Source organism: Haliotis rufescens, unplaced genomic scaffold (genome assembly GCF_023055435.1).
Source record: "Haliotis rufescens isolate VD_foot unplaced genomic scaffold, xgHalRufe1.0.p SCAF_4, whole genome shotgun sequence".
Taxonomy (NCBI): Eukaryota; Metazoa; Mollusca; class Gastropoda; order Lepetellida; family Haliotidae; genus Haliotis; species Haliotis rufescens.
In genome coordinates, this window is record NW_025964112.1 from 11,955,586 (window position 1) to 11,972,948 (window position 17,363).

At 44.1% G+C, this 17,363-nt stretch overlaps 1 protein-coding gene across 1 annotated transcript; it reads left to right on the forward strand.

Moving 5' to 3' along the window:
- The first annotated feature begins 6,837 nt into the window (after positions 1 to 6,837).
- LOC124112288 (di-N-acetylchitobiase-like) lies at positions 6,838 to 17,135 on the forward strand. Its single transcript, XM_046472317.2, has 7 exons — positions 6,838 to 7,023; positions 8,606 to 8,750; positions 10,037 to 10,248; positions 10,988 to 11,147; positions 12,110 to 12,204; positions 14,470 to 14,604; positions 16,865 to 17,135. Exons 1-7 carry the CDS (start codon positions 6,892 to 6,894, stop codon positions 17,078 to 17,080), a joined length of 1,095 nt encoding a protein of 364 aa, XP_046328273.2. The 5' UTR covers positions 6,838 to 6,891; the 3' UTR covers positions 17,081 to 17,135.
- Positions 17,136 to 17,363: the final 228 nt, after the last annotated feature.

Consider the following 17,363-nt stretch of genomic DNA (forward strand, 5'->3'; position numbering starts at 1 on the left):
ATACATCATAATTATTAAAGCGAAATGCTATCTATATTGCGCTCAGTTTCAAGGTTAGTTGTTGTTTTGATACTGTGTTACTCTCCGATTTGAACACATGTTGCACGTTCAACTGAAGGTTAAACTAAAAAGTAAACTAATTATAACGCGACCGGTCAAATAGCGACTCCCCTGAGAGACAATATGCCACGTGTGTTGGTTGTGAATAAATACAGGCAGGTGTATGAGAGACAATATGCCACGTGTGTTGGTTGTGAATAAATACAGACAGGTGTTTGATGCCAATGGACCATGACTTCAGCGGCAACTTTGGTTATTTTCACTTATACTGGAAGTAGGTTTGCGAAGCCAGATTCGCCTTGATTATGATCCTTGGTGTGTCAGCACCAAACCAGTGTTCGTACAAGGGCTAGTTAAAAAGTGCTATCCTAACAAACACAAAACAATTGTGAAAGTGTTTTTAATTTTAATTTTCAACATTATTTTCCTGCTTTTCAATACACTTCTCATGTCGATAGTGAAGCTTTTCAATTCCAGTCATGAAGATGTTTTCTGAAGCCACCATCACAAACCCATTCACGGCAGCTTTGAGGTCATCGTTGTCGTCATAGCGCTTTCCACGAAGGTGTTCTTTCAATTTAGGAAACAGGTGGAAATCACTTGGTTTCAGGTCTGGCGAGTATGGGGGGTTAGGAAGCTCTTCGAACCCACATTGTCGCACAGCAGCCTTTGCAAGTCGAAAGGTCTGAGAAGAGTCATTGTCATGAAGTAGTAGAACTTCAGCAGTCAGCATTCCTCGCGCTTTTCTTTGATAGAATCTCTCAGGTGATGAAGCAAATCAGCATAGTAGGCACCGGTAATCGTCTTTTGACTTTCTAAGTAATCAACAAGGATCACACCCCTTGCATCGCAGAATACAGAGGCCATAATTGTCTTCACTGACTTTGAAGACTAGAATTTCTTTGGTGCCGGAGAAGTGGAGGGGTGCCATTCCATAGATTGACGTCTTGACTCGGGATCATAGAGGTAGACCTGTGTCTCATCGCCCGTTACTAACCTCTTTATGAATTTGACGAAATCATCCTCACTGGGTTCTAAATTTTCTATGGCAATGTCAGTTCTTTTTCCCTTAAGATCAGAGTTAAGGAACTTTGGAACCCAAACGGCAGATGTCTTATTCATCTGTAAATGTTCATGAATAATAGTTTCAATGGACCCATGGCTTAGACCTCTAAGTTCAGCAATGGTAATACGTCTATCTGACAGTATAAGTTCTTCTATCTCCTTGATTGAATCTTCATTGATTGAAGTTGAGCGACGTCCAAACCTGGGTTCATCATCAATGCTTGTTCTCCAAGCCTTAAACATATCTGCCCAACGTTTAACAGTGGAATAGCTGGGACACTTATCCCAATACACTTGTGACATGCGGTCTTGAATTTCTTGGGGAGTACTTTTCTCTAAAGTGAAAAACATGATGACTGCTCGGTACTCGTTCTTTTCCATTCTGTATCCATTTGGACCCCTATGACGTTCAACTGGCTGTTAGAAACACGACCTCATACACAAATACACTTGCCATGAAGTACTCAAACAATGTACTACATTGACTAGTTCCCTTTGTTATGGTCAATTTTTTTACCAGCTCTCCTCTGGGACTTCAATATGCATTCGCGCTGGTTGTGGGGGTCAGAGCAGTAGTTTGTTGCTTTTTACATAACAATGAAATCACATATGGCTTTTTAGGTGCATATAGGTACATTGTTAGACAAATATGATTTTAAAAGTTTCTTTCAAACGATCTCTTTTAACATTTGGAAAGTTAGTATCTTAAAATTTCAACTTACTATCTTGAAATTTCAACTTACTATCTTGAAATTTCAACTTAGTATCTAGAATTTCAAGAAAAAAAATGAAAAAACAAATGGCCCTGAAAGGCTTCCGTAGTAATGCAACCGGTCCGTCTTTTCATTTGTTCTACTTCACCTGTGTGTATAATGAGGTCCGCTATTACGTCACTGTTTACAATTACCGGTCGACCGCGTCCGCCCAGTGAGTGGAAGGTCCGGGGTTCGATCCCCGGCCGCGTCATACCAAAAGACATTAAAAGATGGTACTTGTTGTTACCCTGTCTGATATTAAGGGGCTAAAGCAAGGATTGGTCGGCTCGGAGTCAGTATACTGTCCCTGAGTGGGGTATTCATGTTAAACTGCGGCATGGTATCTCATCTCAGTGGGCTAGCACTATAAATCGGCATCAGTCCGGCGGCCTAGTTGAAGCAGCCACGCACGCACGCACGCACGCACGCACGCACGCACGCACGCACGCACGCACGCACGCACGCACGCACGCACGCACGCACGCACGCACGCACGCACGCACGCACGCACGCACGCACGCACGCACGCACGCACGCACGCACGCACGCACGCACGCACGCACGCACGCACGCACGCACGCACGCACGCACGCACGCACGCACGCACGCACGCACGCACGCACGCACGCACGCACGCACGCACGCACGCACGCACGCACGCACGCACGCACGCACGCACGCACGCACGCACGCACGCACGCACGCACGCACGCACGCACGCACGCACGCACGCACGCACGCACGCACGCACGCACGCACGCACGCACGCACGCACGCACGCACGCACGCACGCACGCACGCACGCACGCACGCACGCACGCACGCACGCACGCACGCACGCACGCACGCACGCACGCACGCACACGACGCCTATATAAGTGCAATGTGCAAATATCTTGGACGCGACGTTACACCCCATTTCACCTCAACTCACCAATTACCGGTCGGCTCTGTGGGTGATGTGTTACTCAAGCACAGTCGGCGTAATGATTAGTTAAGCACCATGACAGTGGTCTATTTCACTGTGGGTTAGCTTTCCGTTTATGCTATCAAGCATTGGTTTCTGTTTGGTACAGATATGATTTTTACGGGCCAACTGTACAACATTCACATCAAACCTCCTTAACCATTCGAATGTATTGAGTTTTCATACAATCTTCACCAATGCATTTGAAGCGTATGTAAAATCTCATGCAATGCTGCAAGCAGGGCGCAAAGAGTTAAAGTTCTTGTATTTCGACACATTTCATGTTTGTTTCGAAATGAGCCAGCCACAATGACTCTGAAGATGTATCTCTAGAACTGAAAGACGGCACGTTTGGAATGCAGTAATAAAGACGTTCGAAAAAGTACAGTTAATTCTCTCCCCCACAGAAGGGAAGTCTGAATGGTTACCAAAAGTATCGAACTTGCACAGTCAGCAATAAATTGCAGCTGATAGGCAAACAGAATCCTGGTCAACTTCACTAAGAAAGTGTTATCCCAAATATAACACTTGTTAGATAATAATAATAAAGTCCATTTCTTCAGCGCCATTTCCGTCTACGTAGTCGCTCATAGCGCCTCACACAGGGTCATAGACACATCTAAAGAGATAAGTCTTCAGTTTTGTCTTGAAAGGGTCCAGAGTTGGAGATTGCCTAATTTCCACTGGAAGCGAATTCCAGAGCACAGATGCAGTGTGAGCAAAAGTTCTGTTGCCGAATGCTTTGAGTGAGACCACAGGGACACTAAACTGAAGTTTTTGTGCTGATCTGAGATCTCGTGCTGGCTGGTGTAGGGTAAGAAGTTCACTTAGATAGGAAGGTGCTGTCCTATAGTAGCACTGGTATGCAATGCACACGACTTTGTATTCAATCCTAGATCTTATTGGAAGCCAGTGTAATGATTTTAATAAAGGAGTGACATGTGCACGCTTATTTCGTCAACATATCAATCTGGCAGCAGCATTCTGCACACGTTGCAATTTGCTACATAGATCCTGTTTGATATTAATAAGCAGACTGTTAGCATAGTCCAACCTGGATAGGATAAGTCTCACGAGCTGATGTGCCGCATCGTATGTCAACATGGGTCTTATCTGACTGATATGATGTCTTGGCTGTTGCAGATGCTTTGTTATTTTCTGGTCTAGAACAAAACAGACGCAAAATTTAGTGACAGTTGATATTTTATTATTAAAAAAACAATTATTCAAAAACGGTATTTGAAAATGACAAGATCAAATACCATGTACTAAAAGTTTATCATGTTGGGTGCACTGTCCAGTATTCGATCACATCCACAGAATCGACGTCGATCTCTTTGAAAGTCCCGTGCTACACACATGGCTCAGTATCGGATATGACCCCCTCCTACAACGATGCAGGCCCTAACAATGGCGGCTGCTGACGTTTCCGAATCCTGCGTCCAAGTTGGTCCCAGAGATGCTGTATGGGTGATCTGGCTGACCACTGTAATACGGTCACGTTGTTGGCGTTCAGAAAGTCGCTAGTGACTCGAGCTGTGTGAGGGGTGGCGTTGTCCTGCTGAAACAGCGTCCGTGGGTGTCCTTGAAAGAAATGCAGAACCGCAAAACCTCATCATTGTAACGAAGTGCAGTGAAATTTCCGTCGATGATGACCAGATCTGTCTTCTGGTCACCGCAGATGCCACCCCAGACCATGACACTACCACCTCCATAAGGATCCAATTCTTGGACGCAACAACGTGATGTCCGTTCACCACGTCTTCGGTAGATTCGAACCCGCTCATCAGACTTTAAAAAGGGCTGGCACGTACTCTCGTCGCTGAAGAGCACTCTTCGCCAATTTCTCTGCAGCCACTGATGTACAGTCCTGGCCAATCTCAGTCTGTGACGTCGGTGTAGAAACCCTTGAACCCTTGAAAGGTGTAGGCACGGAGACCATACAGGCGGAGTCGTCTAGCAACGGTCCTTCTGCTGACTGGATATCCAAGGCTGTTTGCGGATGATGACGTCACAGTTAGGAATCTGGACTTAGGTGAAGCACCCGTAAATACCGGTCTTCCTGTGGGGTCGTGACCATGGGTCTACCACTCCTCGGCCTGTCTGCAGTACTACCAGTTTTCCTGTGACGTGTGACAAGTCTGGCGATGGTGCACTGGCACTGCTTCGCTCCCATTTGCAACATACCGATGGCTCTCTCCCTCTGCTCTGCGGTTAGTCGAGGCATGTTCGTTGTTTTTAACGGTTTCATGTGATGAGAGAGTACAATCCTGCTCATGTTTTATACCAGAATGTCATACGGGTAACTTTGTGCACATTTTGCATTTTTTAGTGAATAAATTCACTTTTCGTCACGTGAAGCACGTGCACGTGCACGTGCACGTGCAACTGTTGTCGTGCTGTTTGGCAAATTTGACGACCATTTTTTATTTGGTGGCGTTTCTTTTGCCCCTCAGTTTATCTTACATGGCGGGCTGACCAGGTCAGTACATGCTTCAAAATCACCTGAAGCAAACCAGTTTGAATTTCAGTATATTCATTGGAATCCACAATTATTTTGGTCTGTTTTGATTATTCGTTACGAGATGCTCTGCCTCAATCTTCATACCACTGCTAAATTCTGGGTCAGTCTGTTCCCCTTCCCCCACAATTCTATACCACACCAGAGTCACTTGATGTGTCCATCGACCGCCCCCGTGGTCTAGTGGTAGAGCGTCCGCCCGGAGATCGGAAGGTCCGGGGTTCGATCCAAAAGACGTCAAAAAGATGGTACTTGTTGTTACCCTGTCTGGCGCTCGGGATTAAAGGGCTAAAACAAGGACTGGTCGGCACGGAGTCAGAATACTATGTCTGAGTGGGGTATTCATGTTAAAGTGCGGCATGGTATCTCGGTGAGCTAGCACTATTAATCGGCATCAGTCAGGACTAGTACAAGCAGTCACACACACACACACACACACACACACACACGCTATATAAGTGCAATCATCTTGGACGTTAAACCCAATTTCACCTCATCATGTGTCCCGCCATCTTTGCAATGGGGGACTGCAAAAGGGTTGATGACCTTCCCTCAAAGGAATGTCGAGATGATAGGAAATACGCTCATTTCAAGAACCTTTGTTCAGCTACACCTCAAACACCAACAAGACACTGCAGAGTTTTCTTCCCAATATTCAAGTAGATCAGGGGGGCACGGGGCGCCCAGTCGTCTAAGGCGCCACGAATCGCTGTAGTGCGTCCCTTCGGCACACCATAAACCTGATTGTAGTTCTAATCCCGATTGTGTTTCTAGGTTTGTCAGCACCATACCCGTGCTCTAGGGTGTCACCGAAGTGGTAAACGTCTGAGACCTGCTTCACTTCCGGCTTTCCCTTTTAAGTTGACACGCCTTGGTATAAATGGAATAATGTGAACATCGATGTCAAACCTAACTCAGATAAACAAAATAGGATTGCAAAGAGTGAGTGAGTGAGTTTGGTTTAACGCCGCTTTTAACAGTATTCAAGTTATATCACGGCGTGTCAGCTTAATGTCGGAGGAAAGCCCGAAGTGATGCGAGTCTCAGACGTTTACCTCTTCGGTGAAACCTACGAGCACGGGTATGGTGCTGACAAACCTAGAAACATAATCGGGGCGAACCGGGATTCGAACCCACAATCATAGGTTTCTGGCGTGCCCAATGGACGCAACTCTGCACAGCGAATCGTGGCGCCTTAGACGACTGGGCCACCCGTACCCCCTGATTGCAAAGACGGTACATTAACTGTATAGAGTTTCCAAGAAATACCACTTACCCATCCACGTTTCCACGTTTAGTTAACCGGATGGGCTATTATATAACTCAAATATGCTATCAAATGAGCCAAAAAGGAATTTGTCATGAGCCTGTTATGTAATACTTTGGTATCCTAAACTGAAAATGAGGTTATCTGATTCCGAGTCCAGGTTGTTATCTTATCTCAACTGACAAAAAATGTTTATGTTGATTCAAACATGTGACTTTGCTGGGTCTACTGGCTGCCATTCCTCACATCTGGCAGCATGTTCTCCAGCTGTGCAAGGATGGTTCTTTTTCTTGGAATAATGGTTGTCTCAGTGGGCATAGTGAACGCTGTCTGTCCTTGTCGGGATCCATCTTGGTGTAACCCTATAAACAACACAAGCGGAAAAGAGGTAGGAGTTAAATTAAACGTGGGGCTGTTTGGATGTACATGTGTGACACGTGGTTAAATACAGAACCGCGGTGTATCCGCGTCGGCCATTGTGACCAGTGTCTGGTGTTTGCGTGAAGTCGTTTTCCGTTTATGAGTCTCTCCAGACTTCAGAGAATGATAGGCCTACTCAATAAAACCTTCACCCCATCCTCCTCTCTCCTCCTCCTCAGCTCAGCAACCTACGGGCATCCCCTATTTAGTTCCAGCTTTGCCATGAGAAGATTTAATGGTTCATTTGTTATAAATACTCGCGGGTTCTCTTGTAGATTCCGTGTGCGAAATACGCTAGAGTCGGAAAGCGCACGTAAAATCTCCAATGTAAGTGAGTAAGTTGTAGATTGATTTTTACTTACATAAGTGTATTTCAGGGTCTATGTGTTAGTCTAGCCGTCCCACAGCCCTCAGTGTCAGACAAAAGGTGAACCACTCTGCTCCATATATACAGTAAACTACGGTTATAACGAACACGTTTATAACGAACTGACGGATATAACGAACTAACTTTTTAGTCCCGACTGTTTGCTGTAGTTATGCTGTATATATGCGAATTACGGTTATAACGAACTAGAATTAGTAGTCCCTTTGAGTTCGTTATAACCGTAGTTTACTGTAACTCCTTACCGGGTCATATATTAGTGAGATACGAGTGACGGAGGAGCTATGGGCTATCCTCAAAAGTAACTGTGATATATTTAACTGTATATAGTTTAATAATTATGATAATAAAAAGAATTATGATCATCGTCTATGTATATAACAAACCTGGTTTGATTTTAACACGCCAAGTTTGTTTGGCGTTTTAATGGGTAAAAAGAGCCGAACCAGAAATTGTTTTTCAACCATCTTTTAACATAGTGTGGAAATGACGAGATAGTTCACCATAATTTCTGTAAAGAACACAAAAATTGCAAATCAGAATTTGGATTTGAAACTTGTTTATCAAATTGTGATTTCTGATATGAAAAACGATTTTATTAGAAATTTCTAATTTTCTAATTAAATAATTTAAATTCCAGTACACTATTAGTCTTCAAAGATATGCGTCTTAAAAATGACAAAACATATAAACGATCACAGTCACTTTTGAGTGTACAGTTGATCAGGGTAACCAAGTGGTCTAAAGGGGTCCGCAAGTATATGTGGAGAGTTGCATCGAGGACCCACTTTAATTGTTGTCTCAAATCACGAGGGGACAAATTTTCTCAAAAACTGTTTAAGTCAGAGAAACGAAATTTTACACACTGATGTTACTGGTCGTGATCTTAAAAGAGGCGTCGTAAATTCATTTTTATCGAGTTGCGTCCCTTGCTCCGTGCTTGTCAACTCAGAAACTGCTGAAGCTTATCGAAGACTGACTGCGCCTTTTGTGTAAATTAATTTCACATTTAATCTTTTTTTTCTGATGATATAAAGCGGCCCAAGTGCCTATCTCTTCTTAAGGCTATAGTTCTATATTCACTACTATATGAAAAAACAAAGGTCTAGTGTGTCCCGTGGTGGGGGATAGTGATAACGCTGTTTTCTTGTTTGCTTTATTTCAGGTTTTTATGTTTTCTCGACCGAATGACCAGGCTACCTGGAAGCGCTATGACTGGAGCAGGTTAACTACCGTTGCTATGGTAGGATATATCAGTCATGACGTCATGTGCTACGCCCACCAGCACAACGCCAGAGCTGTAATACTCGGTAGGCTTACACTGAATGTAGGCGTGTGTGGGTACCCGGTAGATAGGGTATATCAGTCAATACGCCTTGTGTCACACACCAGCACAACGCCAGAGCTGTAATACTCGGTAGGGTTACACCGAATATAGCGTATGTTGGTACCCGTTAGGTATAGTATATCAGTCAATACGCATTGTGTCACAAACCAGCACAACGCCAGAGCTGTAATACTCAGAAGGATTTCACTGAATGTAGGTGTGTGTGGGTACCCGGTAGATAGGGTATATCAGTCAATACGCATTGTGTCACAAACCAGCACAACGCCAGAGCTGTAATACTCAGAAGGATTTCACTGAATGTAGGTGTGTGTGGGTACCCGGTAGATAGGGTATATCAGTCAATACGCCTTGTGTCACACACCAGCACAACGCCAGAGCTGTAATACTCAGAAGGATTTCACTGAATGTAGGTGTGTGTGGGTACCCGGTAGATAGGGTATATCAGTCAATACGCCTTGTGTCACACACCAGCACAACGCCAGAGCTGTAATACTCAGAAGGATTTCACTGAATGTAGGTGTGTGTGGGTACCCGGTAGATAGGGTATATCAGTCAATACGCCTTGTGTCACACACCAGCACAACGCCAGAGCTGTAATACTCAGAAGGATTTCACTGAATGTAGGTGTGTGTGGGTACCCGGTAGATAGGGTATATCAGTCAATACGCCTTGTGTCACACACCAGCACAACGCCAGAGCTGTAATACTCAGAAGGATTTCACTGAATGTAGGTGTGTGTGGGTACCCGGTAGATAGGGTATATCAGTCAATACGCCTTGTGTCACACACCAGCACAACGCCAGAGCTGTAATACTCAGAAGGATTTCACTGAATGTAGGTGTGTGTGGGTACCCGGTAGATAGGGTATATCAGTCAATTCAATGGACCAAGCCCAACTCAGCCGTTATGACGAACCTGAGTTGGCTAGATACCCCTGGCTCGGACCATCGGCCGGTCATTCCGGGATTCCAGCCAGCCCTGCAGCTCCATAGCAATTACATACATTGATATATTATGTCCATTCTACGCATGCACTAAATTCTTCATTCTACAGCCCCTACGATGTTACACTATACAATATTTATCTTCGTTTACAGCTCGACAACATTTACATAAAGCACAGTTATATCCATGTAAAACAATTAGTTCATATTCTCACACACTTCTCACAACGATACATACCAATGCCATGTACATATTCCACGGTGGCAGTGGACATTCGGTAAAGTAGCCCCATCTGTATCACAGCCGACTTCAGCACTGCCGACCTTCTCAGCGCCAGCAAGAGACAGGCGTGGATACAGACTCAGTTGAACACCGTCAGGAGCAACTACCTCGACGGCATCAACATCGACTTCGAGGGCCAAATACCCAGGACTAGAACCGACCTGAGGGATGGTCTTAACAGTTTGTTGAAGGAAGCGTCGGCGGCATTTCGTCAAGCCCTTCCACACTCTCAGGTCGAGCTTTAAAGTTTATAAGCTTCACAAAGCGATCTTTGCGCTACGATTATCGTAAGTCAATGTTAGAGTATCGGTGTTACGATCAGCGAACACTAAGTTCGCTTTGAGCAAGTGGACCCAGGGATATGTTCATATTGAAATACAGCACCCGAGGCCAAACTCGATCCAGTCGTTGCAACCATCTTTGGGATAATTCTTTTCATCAAGTATCGGTGGTGTTTAAGGCATTTATCAAAATGATTCCAATGTAATATGTAGATATGTCCCAAACAGTGTCTGAAACTCAGCAGAGTAAACTGGGAGCCTTAAGGACCAGCACATTTTAAAAACGGTAGGCCCAGTGGAAAAACAATTATTTGACCCGTGAAGATCCGGGGTAGAATAGGTCTTCGGCAACCCATGCTTGTCGTAAAAGGCGACTATGCTTGTTGTAAGAGCCGACTAACCAGATCGAGTGGTCAGGCTCGCTGACTTGGTTGATGCATGTCATCGTATCCCAATTGCATGGATCGATGCTCATGGTGTCAATCACTGGATTGTCTTGTCCAGACTCGATTATTTACAGACTGCCGTCATATAGCTGGAATATTGCTGAGTGCGGCGTTAAACAACAAATAAACAAACAAACAATAAAACAATAAACACGGGGATAGGTTTCTTATTCTTGACGCTTGTTCAGCACACGGTGAGACTGTCCAGGCACGTGGAGATGACGTGTACTAATTGTGTTTTCTAGGTGACGATCGACGTGCCCTATGGTCCAAATTGTGTATACAACCGTTGCTATGACTACAAGACGCTCGCAAATTATGTAGATTTCTTCTTCGTCATGGACTACGATGAGGGGGGCGGACAATACGCCGGGGCGAACTCAGATTATCAAAAAACGAGAAACGGTACTAACTATGGAAAATTGTAGTCGTTATGTTAGTCTGTCTTACAGACCCTGATACAAATATATATCAAATACAGCCCATGCAAGTCTATAATGTTTGGCAAGTCTAGATCACTGCAGTGAAAATGAAGAGAGTCACAGGGCTCCTTTTTATTATATTTTTATTAAGATAACTGAACAACTATTTTTTATGTACGATATGTTCATTTCAGAGACTAGATGTTAGTCTGTCGTTATGTATTTGAATACCATATTTGGTTGTTCGTTTTGTAGTTATCGAGATATATGTTAAATGTAAATATCGTGTCGTGTCGATATTAATAAAGTCTTTAAGGTGTAGCTGCACTGAGTGAATCAGGCTATTTTGATCTTACCTACCAATAATATTGTACTAAACTAAGTCTACATATCCGATTCGCTACAAAATGGATATAAGTATCAACATATGTTAAGATGGTAAAATATGAAAGAACATATTTAAAGAGTTCATGTCTTTTTTTAAAACAAATTTAAACTGAGTGAGTATGGTTTTACGAGGCTTTTAACAATATTCCAGCAATATCACCGCGGGGTACACCAGAAATGGGCTTCACACATCATACTCATGTGGGGGAATCGAACCCGGTCTTCGGCGAGACTAGCGCGAACGCTTTCACCGCAAGGTGTGCTAAGGCGTGATAATGCGTGAATATTGCTAAAAGCGGAGTGAAACCATATTCACATATTTACGGGAGCCTTTTTTTTTCTTCTTTTTTTTCGATAATGAAAATAAGACAATAAGTTGAAATTTCAAGATACTAAGTTGAAATTTCAAGATACAGAAGTTGAAATTTCAAGATAATAATAATTTCAACTTAGTATCTTGAAATTTCAAGATAGTGTCTATATACAAAATGGCCCTTAAAGGCTTCCGTACTTATTCACTAATTGAAGGATTAACGGGATATTACAACGACATTCTAGGGATGCGCGACTATGTGGCGATCGTCCCAGCTGACAAACTGGTCCTTGGTGTACCATGGTACGGCTACAAGTATGCCTGTTACAACGTCACTCAGGTAACACTAAAGAATGAATACTAATTATGATGATTTCTTGGGGGCTAGGGTGACACCGGAATTTTCTGTTTTGCGTCCCTCGGGCGTGCAAGAACCTCGCGGTAGATGTTGGAATCAAATATTCGCCTTGATTTAGCTTTAGCTTCGTTATTGTCATATATTATGAGGGGCGGTGAGAATGACCTTAGGACTGTATCATATTTTTCCGATTTAATGTAACACATCTTTCCATGCCAACCCCGACCCTACCCAAAAGTAAATGACCAGTTCCTAAATAATGTTTATTTGAAGAAAATAAACTGGCATTTGTTCTTGCCCAGATATAGTTGTGATCATTTTTGGCGAAACCCACCCCACCCCTTTTCTCTGTGTAAAGATCTCTCTCCGTAGTAACATGTTCGGGTTAATGGCCCAGTGACTTGTGATGTTGACGACCTCAGAGCTCGCTTTGGATGGTGAGTGAGTGAGTGAGTGAGTGAGTGGGGTTTAACGCCGCTTTTAACAGTATTCCAGTTATATCGCGGCGTGTCAGCTTAATGTGGGAGGAAAGCCCGAAGTGATGCAGGTCTCAGACGTTTACCACTTCGGTGAAACCCACGAGCACGGGTATGGTGCTGACAAACCTAGAAACATAATCGGGGCGAACCTGGATTCGAACCCACAATCATAGGTTTCTGGAGTGCCCAAGGGACGCAACTCTGCACAGCAAATCGCGGCGCCTTTAGGCCACCCGTGCCACCCGCTTTGGATGGAAGCATGAGGGAAGATCATTGATATATGCTGGGGCTTGGTCATTGAGTGCCTTGAATTAGGCAAGGCTGTCTTGATTATTTTTGTTAAATTTTAAATCATGCCGATGAGACAAAAACAGCTTGTTCGTTGAACTACATCACAAGTGCGATTCCCTCCCGTGTAATTACATTAATCCAAATGAGTCTAGAAATGATCCCAGGTAAAATCTTCACTTTTTTCACGATATACATCATATTGATAATCCTCCTCCTCCTCCTCGTCATCATCATCACCATCCGTTACGAGATACCCTGCCTCAATCTTCACATCACTGCTAGCTTCAGGGTCAGTATGTTCCCTTTCCCCCACAATTAAATACCACAATGAACCTGCTGGTTGGGCATATGTCCGGAGATCGATCCCCAGCCGCGGCATACCAAAAGACGTTAAAAGATGGTTCTTGTTGTTACCCTGCCTGGTGCTCGGTATTTACGGGATTAAACAAGAACTGGTCGGCTCGGAGTCAGTTTATATACTGAATCTGAGTAGGGTGTACTCTGTCTGAGTAGAGTATACTATGTCTGAGTGGGGTATATTATGTCTGAGTAGGGTGTACTATGTCTGAGTGGGGTATACTGTGTCTGAGTAGGATGTGCAGTGTCTGCGGCATGGTATCTCGGTGGGCTAGCACTGCAAAATCGGTATTAGTCCGGACTGGACGTCGCTATATAAGTGCAATATTCTTGAACGCGACGTTAAACCCCATTTTACCTCGCTCATGCTAAGGACCAATCGTCGCTGGGCTACAACTCCATCATTTACAGTCTACCTTGATATAGCTGGAATATTGCTAACCGTGACGTAAAACAACATTCAGCCACTCAATTTGAATTACACGTGCATGATGATCTCTGTTACTGCAGCTTCCGGATTTAGCTGAACTTGAGATTGCTATTGAGGCAATTGTTAATTATTTTAGGGTTGGGACGAGTCTACATTTACTACCCGGGTACCCTATTACCAGACCCTACCTGGGAACCCGCTTTAGGTCTCAAGAGATAGGTGCCGTTTATGAATAGTATGACCGAAGCCCTGGCATTTAGATAAAAGGATCAACGATCTGGTCATGCCTAGACTGAGGTTCACTGAAGTTGTATCTTTATTAAAACATATAAAAGTCAGAAGGAATAGGTGCCCAGTCAGTAAGAAATGCGAACATTTGGTGATTTGTAGTGTAACCATGGTGTTCTAGATCATTTTTGTCATCAAACAACATATCACGTGACCAAGCACGGGTCCGGGTAGTCCTGTGGGTCCCCTTTTTCTACTCAGTACCCACCCACCCCATGTACCAAAGTTACCCGTCCCAGCCCTGATGTATTTGAATATATTTATGTGTGTTTGTTGTTTAATGCCGCAGGGTTATTTCGAACCTTGAATCCCCGGGGGCTCAATACATCTCTTGGTATTTTAGATATTTCTGATTCTGTTGGAATATAATCGCATACCTTTGAATGTATTTCGCTGTTTCAGGATGGCCGATGCTCCGTCAACCGGGGGATCAAGGTCAGGTCATATAAGTTCAAGGACATCATCGAGTTGCAGAAACAAACTCATTCAGTGAGGTCATGGGACACAAACGCTAGATCCCCGTACTTCACATACAAGGTAATACACATGTTATGATATAAGTCGTGCTTTAGGCGTGTCATAACTGTACAGAGGGTTTCCAAGGTTCCTTTCACAAATATCTATTCGTTTCATATAAATCATCAGGATGCACGGGTGGCCCAGTCGTCTAAGGCGCCACAATTCGCTGTGCAGAGTTGCGTCCCTTCGGCACGCCAAAAATATATGATCGTGGGTTCGAATCCTGATTTGCCCCGATTGTTTCTAGGTTTGCTTGCACTATACCATTACTTGTGGTTTTCACCAAAGTAGTAGACGTCTGCATCACTTCGGGCTTTCTACCCACATTAAGCTGACACGCCGTGATATAACTGGAATACTGCTCAAAACGGCGCTATATATATAACTCCCTCACTCACTATAAATCATTCTTTCTGATTGTGTCACCCTCTCTGTGAGAATATTAAAAAAGAGAGCTCCTCGTATCAGAAGATATTTATTATTTATCATTAGCCAATACATTTATCTAGCCAAAACAGTACGGAGCCCTAAGACATAAGACTGAAGAGGATGCACTGTTCCTTCTGTTGCCCACGACCGCCTCCGTGGTCTTGTGGTAGAGCGTCCGCCCGGAGAGCGGAAGGTCCAGGGTTCGATCCCGGGCCGCGTCATACAAAAAGACGTTAAAAGATTGTACTTGTTGTTACCCTGTCTGGCGCTCGGCATTAAGGGGCTAAAACAAGGACTGGTCGGCTCGGAGTCAGTATACTGTGTCTGAGTGGGGTATTCATGTTAAACTGCGGCATGGTATCTCAGTGAGCTAGCACTATAAATCGGCATCAGTCCGGACTAGTACAAGCAGCCACACACACACATACACGTGCATGCACGTCGCTATATATGTGCAATAATCTTGGACGCGACGTTAAACCCAATTTCACCTCACCTCACCTCCTGTTGCCCACAACAGACGCAATCGTTTTCACGGACAGAGACATTTTCTCCTGTTGTATACTACTCAAAACAATTTATGGATCGGGTATTTTATGGATTAAGATACGTTACTCATATTGCATAATCAAATGAAATTTGATAATATTGAAAACGCGCTCATTTATCACATCGAGGGACACCAGGAATGGCCATTAGATATTATGGGAATCGACGATCGCGTGTAAGGGGGCGGTGGGGTAGCCAGGTGGTTAAACGTTCGCACATCACGCCGAAGGTCCCGGTTCGATTCCCCACGTGGGGGATGTTAATTTCTAATGTCCTCCCGCCCTGATGTTGCTGGAACTTTGCTAACTCGTTTACTCACTCATCCACCCTTTCACTCACTTACTAGGCTGGTATTATGGAGTTACATTTTGGCTGGACTAACGAGTCTATGCATAGTCCAATCAAATTCGCGCACCGAAATCGAAATCCGGTTCGTAAACTGCCGTGCAGATTTTGGTCGATTGCAGGATTTGCAAAACATGTGCACCGCCAACTCGTTGTCAGCAGATATTTTCTAAGTCTTTTCATGTTTTTAATCAAGGTGCTCACATGATTTGATGCATTTCGCGATGTAAGATCCGTTTTATCACAATATAGATCTTGATTATCGATCAGATCATCTTGACTGGGCGTCACCATTTTGTCTGAAGCAAACGCAAGTGATACCAGTGGTGGAATCTAATTGGTCCATAGGAGAGGTTTAGAAAGGACATAACTGGTAATGGCCACTGGTGGCGCTACGATCGAGCCCAGTAATTCCAGCTTAGTTCGGCAAGGGTGGAAACTGGACTTTTATAGTCAGTTAACTCTCTTGTCTTGGAAAGATGTGAAGATCCGGGATAGAATTGGTCTTCAGCAACCTATGCTCGTCGTAAAATGCGGCTAACGGGATGGGGCGGTCAGACTCGCTGACTTAGTGGATACATGTCATAATGTCAATCACTGGATTGGTTGATCATGACTCGATTATTTACAAACCGCCATCATATAGCTGGAATATTTCTGGGTGCGGCGTTAAACAGCAAAAAACGCATATTCCGGAGAAGCATAGGTTACAAGTATCTAATGTTTTGCATAGGGACAGACTAAATTGAAGATCGGGTTTTAAAATGACGTGATGAAGTATAATTCCATCGTTCTCTCGTAAGTGTGTGTTCAAGCTTTTTTTTAATTTAAACAAAAACATAGTATTCATTGTCAACCATGAAGCCCATTTCTGGTGTCCCCCGCCGTGATATTGCTGGAATAGTGCTAAAAGCGGCGTAAAACCATACTCACTCACTCATTGTCTACCACACAGGATCCTGCAAGCAACATCCAGTACCAGGTTTGGTACGACGATGTCCAGAGTCTGTCCCTGAAGTACATGGTGGCCTCCCAATATAACCTGCGTGGGGTGGGGGCGTGGTACGCTGACTGTCTCGACTACACTGATGCCGCGGAACCCAACAGACTGCGGCTGGCGATGTGGAACGCCATGCCTATAACCTCATCTTCGGGGACAATAATTGGCTAAATGTGAAGGATTTCAAAATTGACAATTCAATAAACTATACTGTCTACTGTGCACTTATAATGATTTTTGTTTTCAAATTGCAACAATTCAACATTTTATGTTGTTTTTAGATAATACTAAGCGACAGACCTAATATTCCGGGTTTAGGGTTGGGGTTCGAGTCTGGCGTTTGAATTTCTCTTTGGAAAAGTTAATTTATTCTCGAAATTGGGTTTTACTCAGAAACAGAATTGCTGGATGTTCTGATAAAAGCTCACTCGAATCGCAGGCAGGCTAAGTAGGG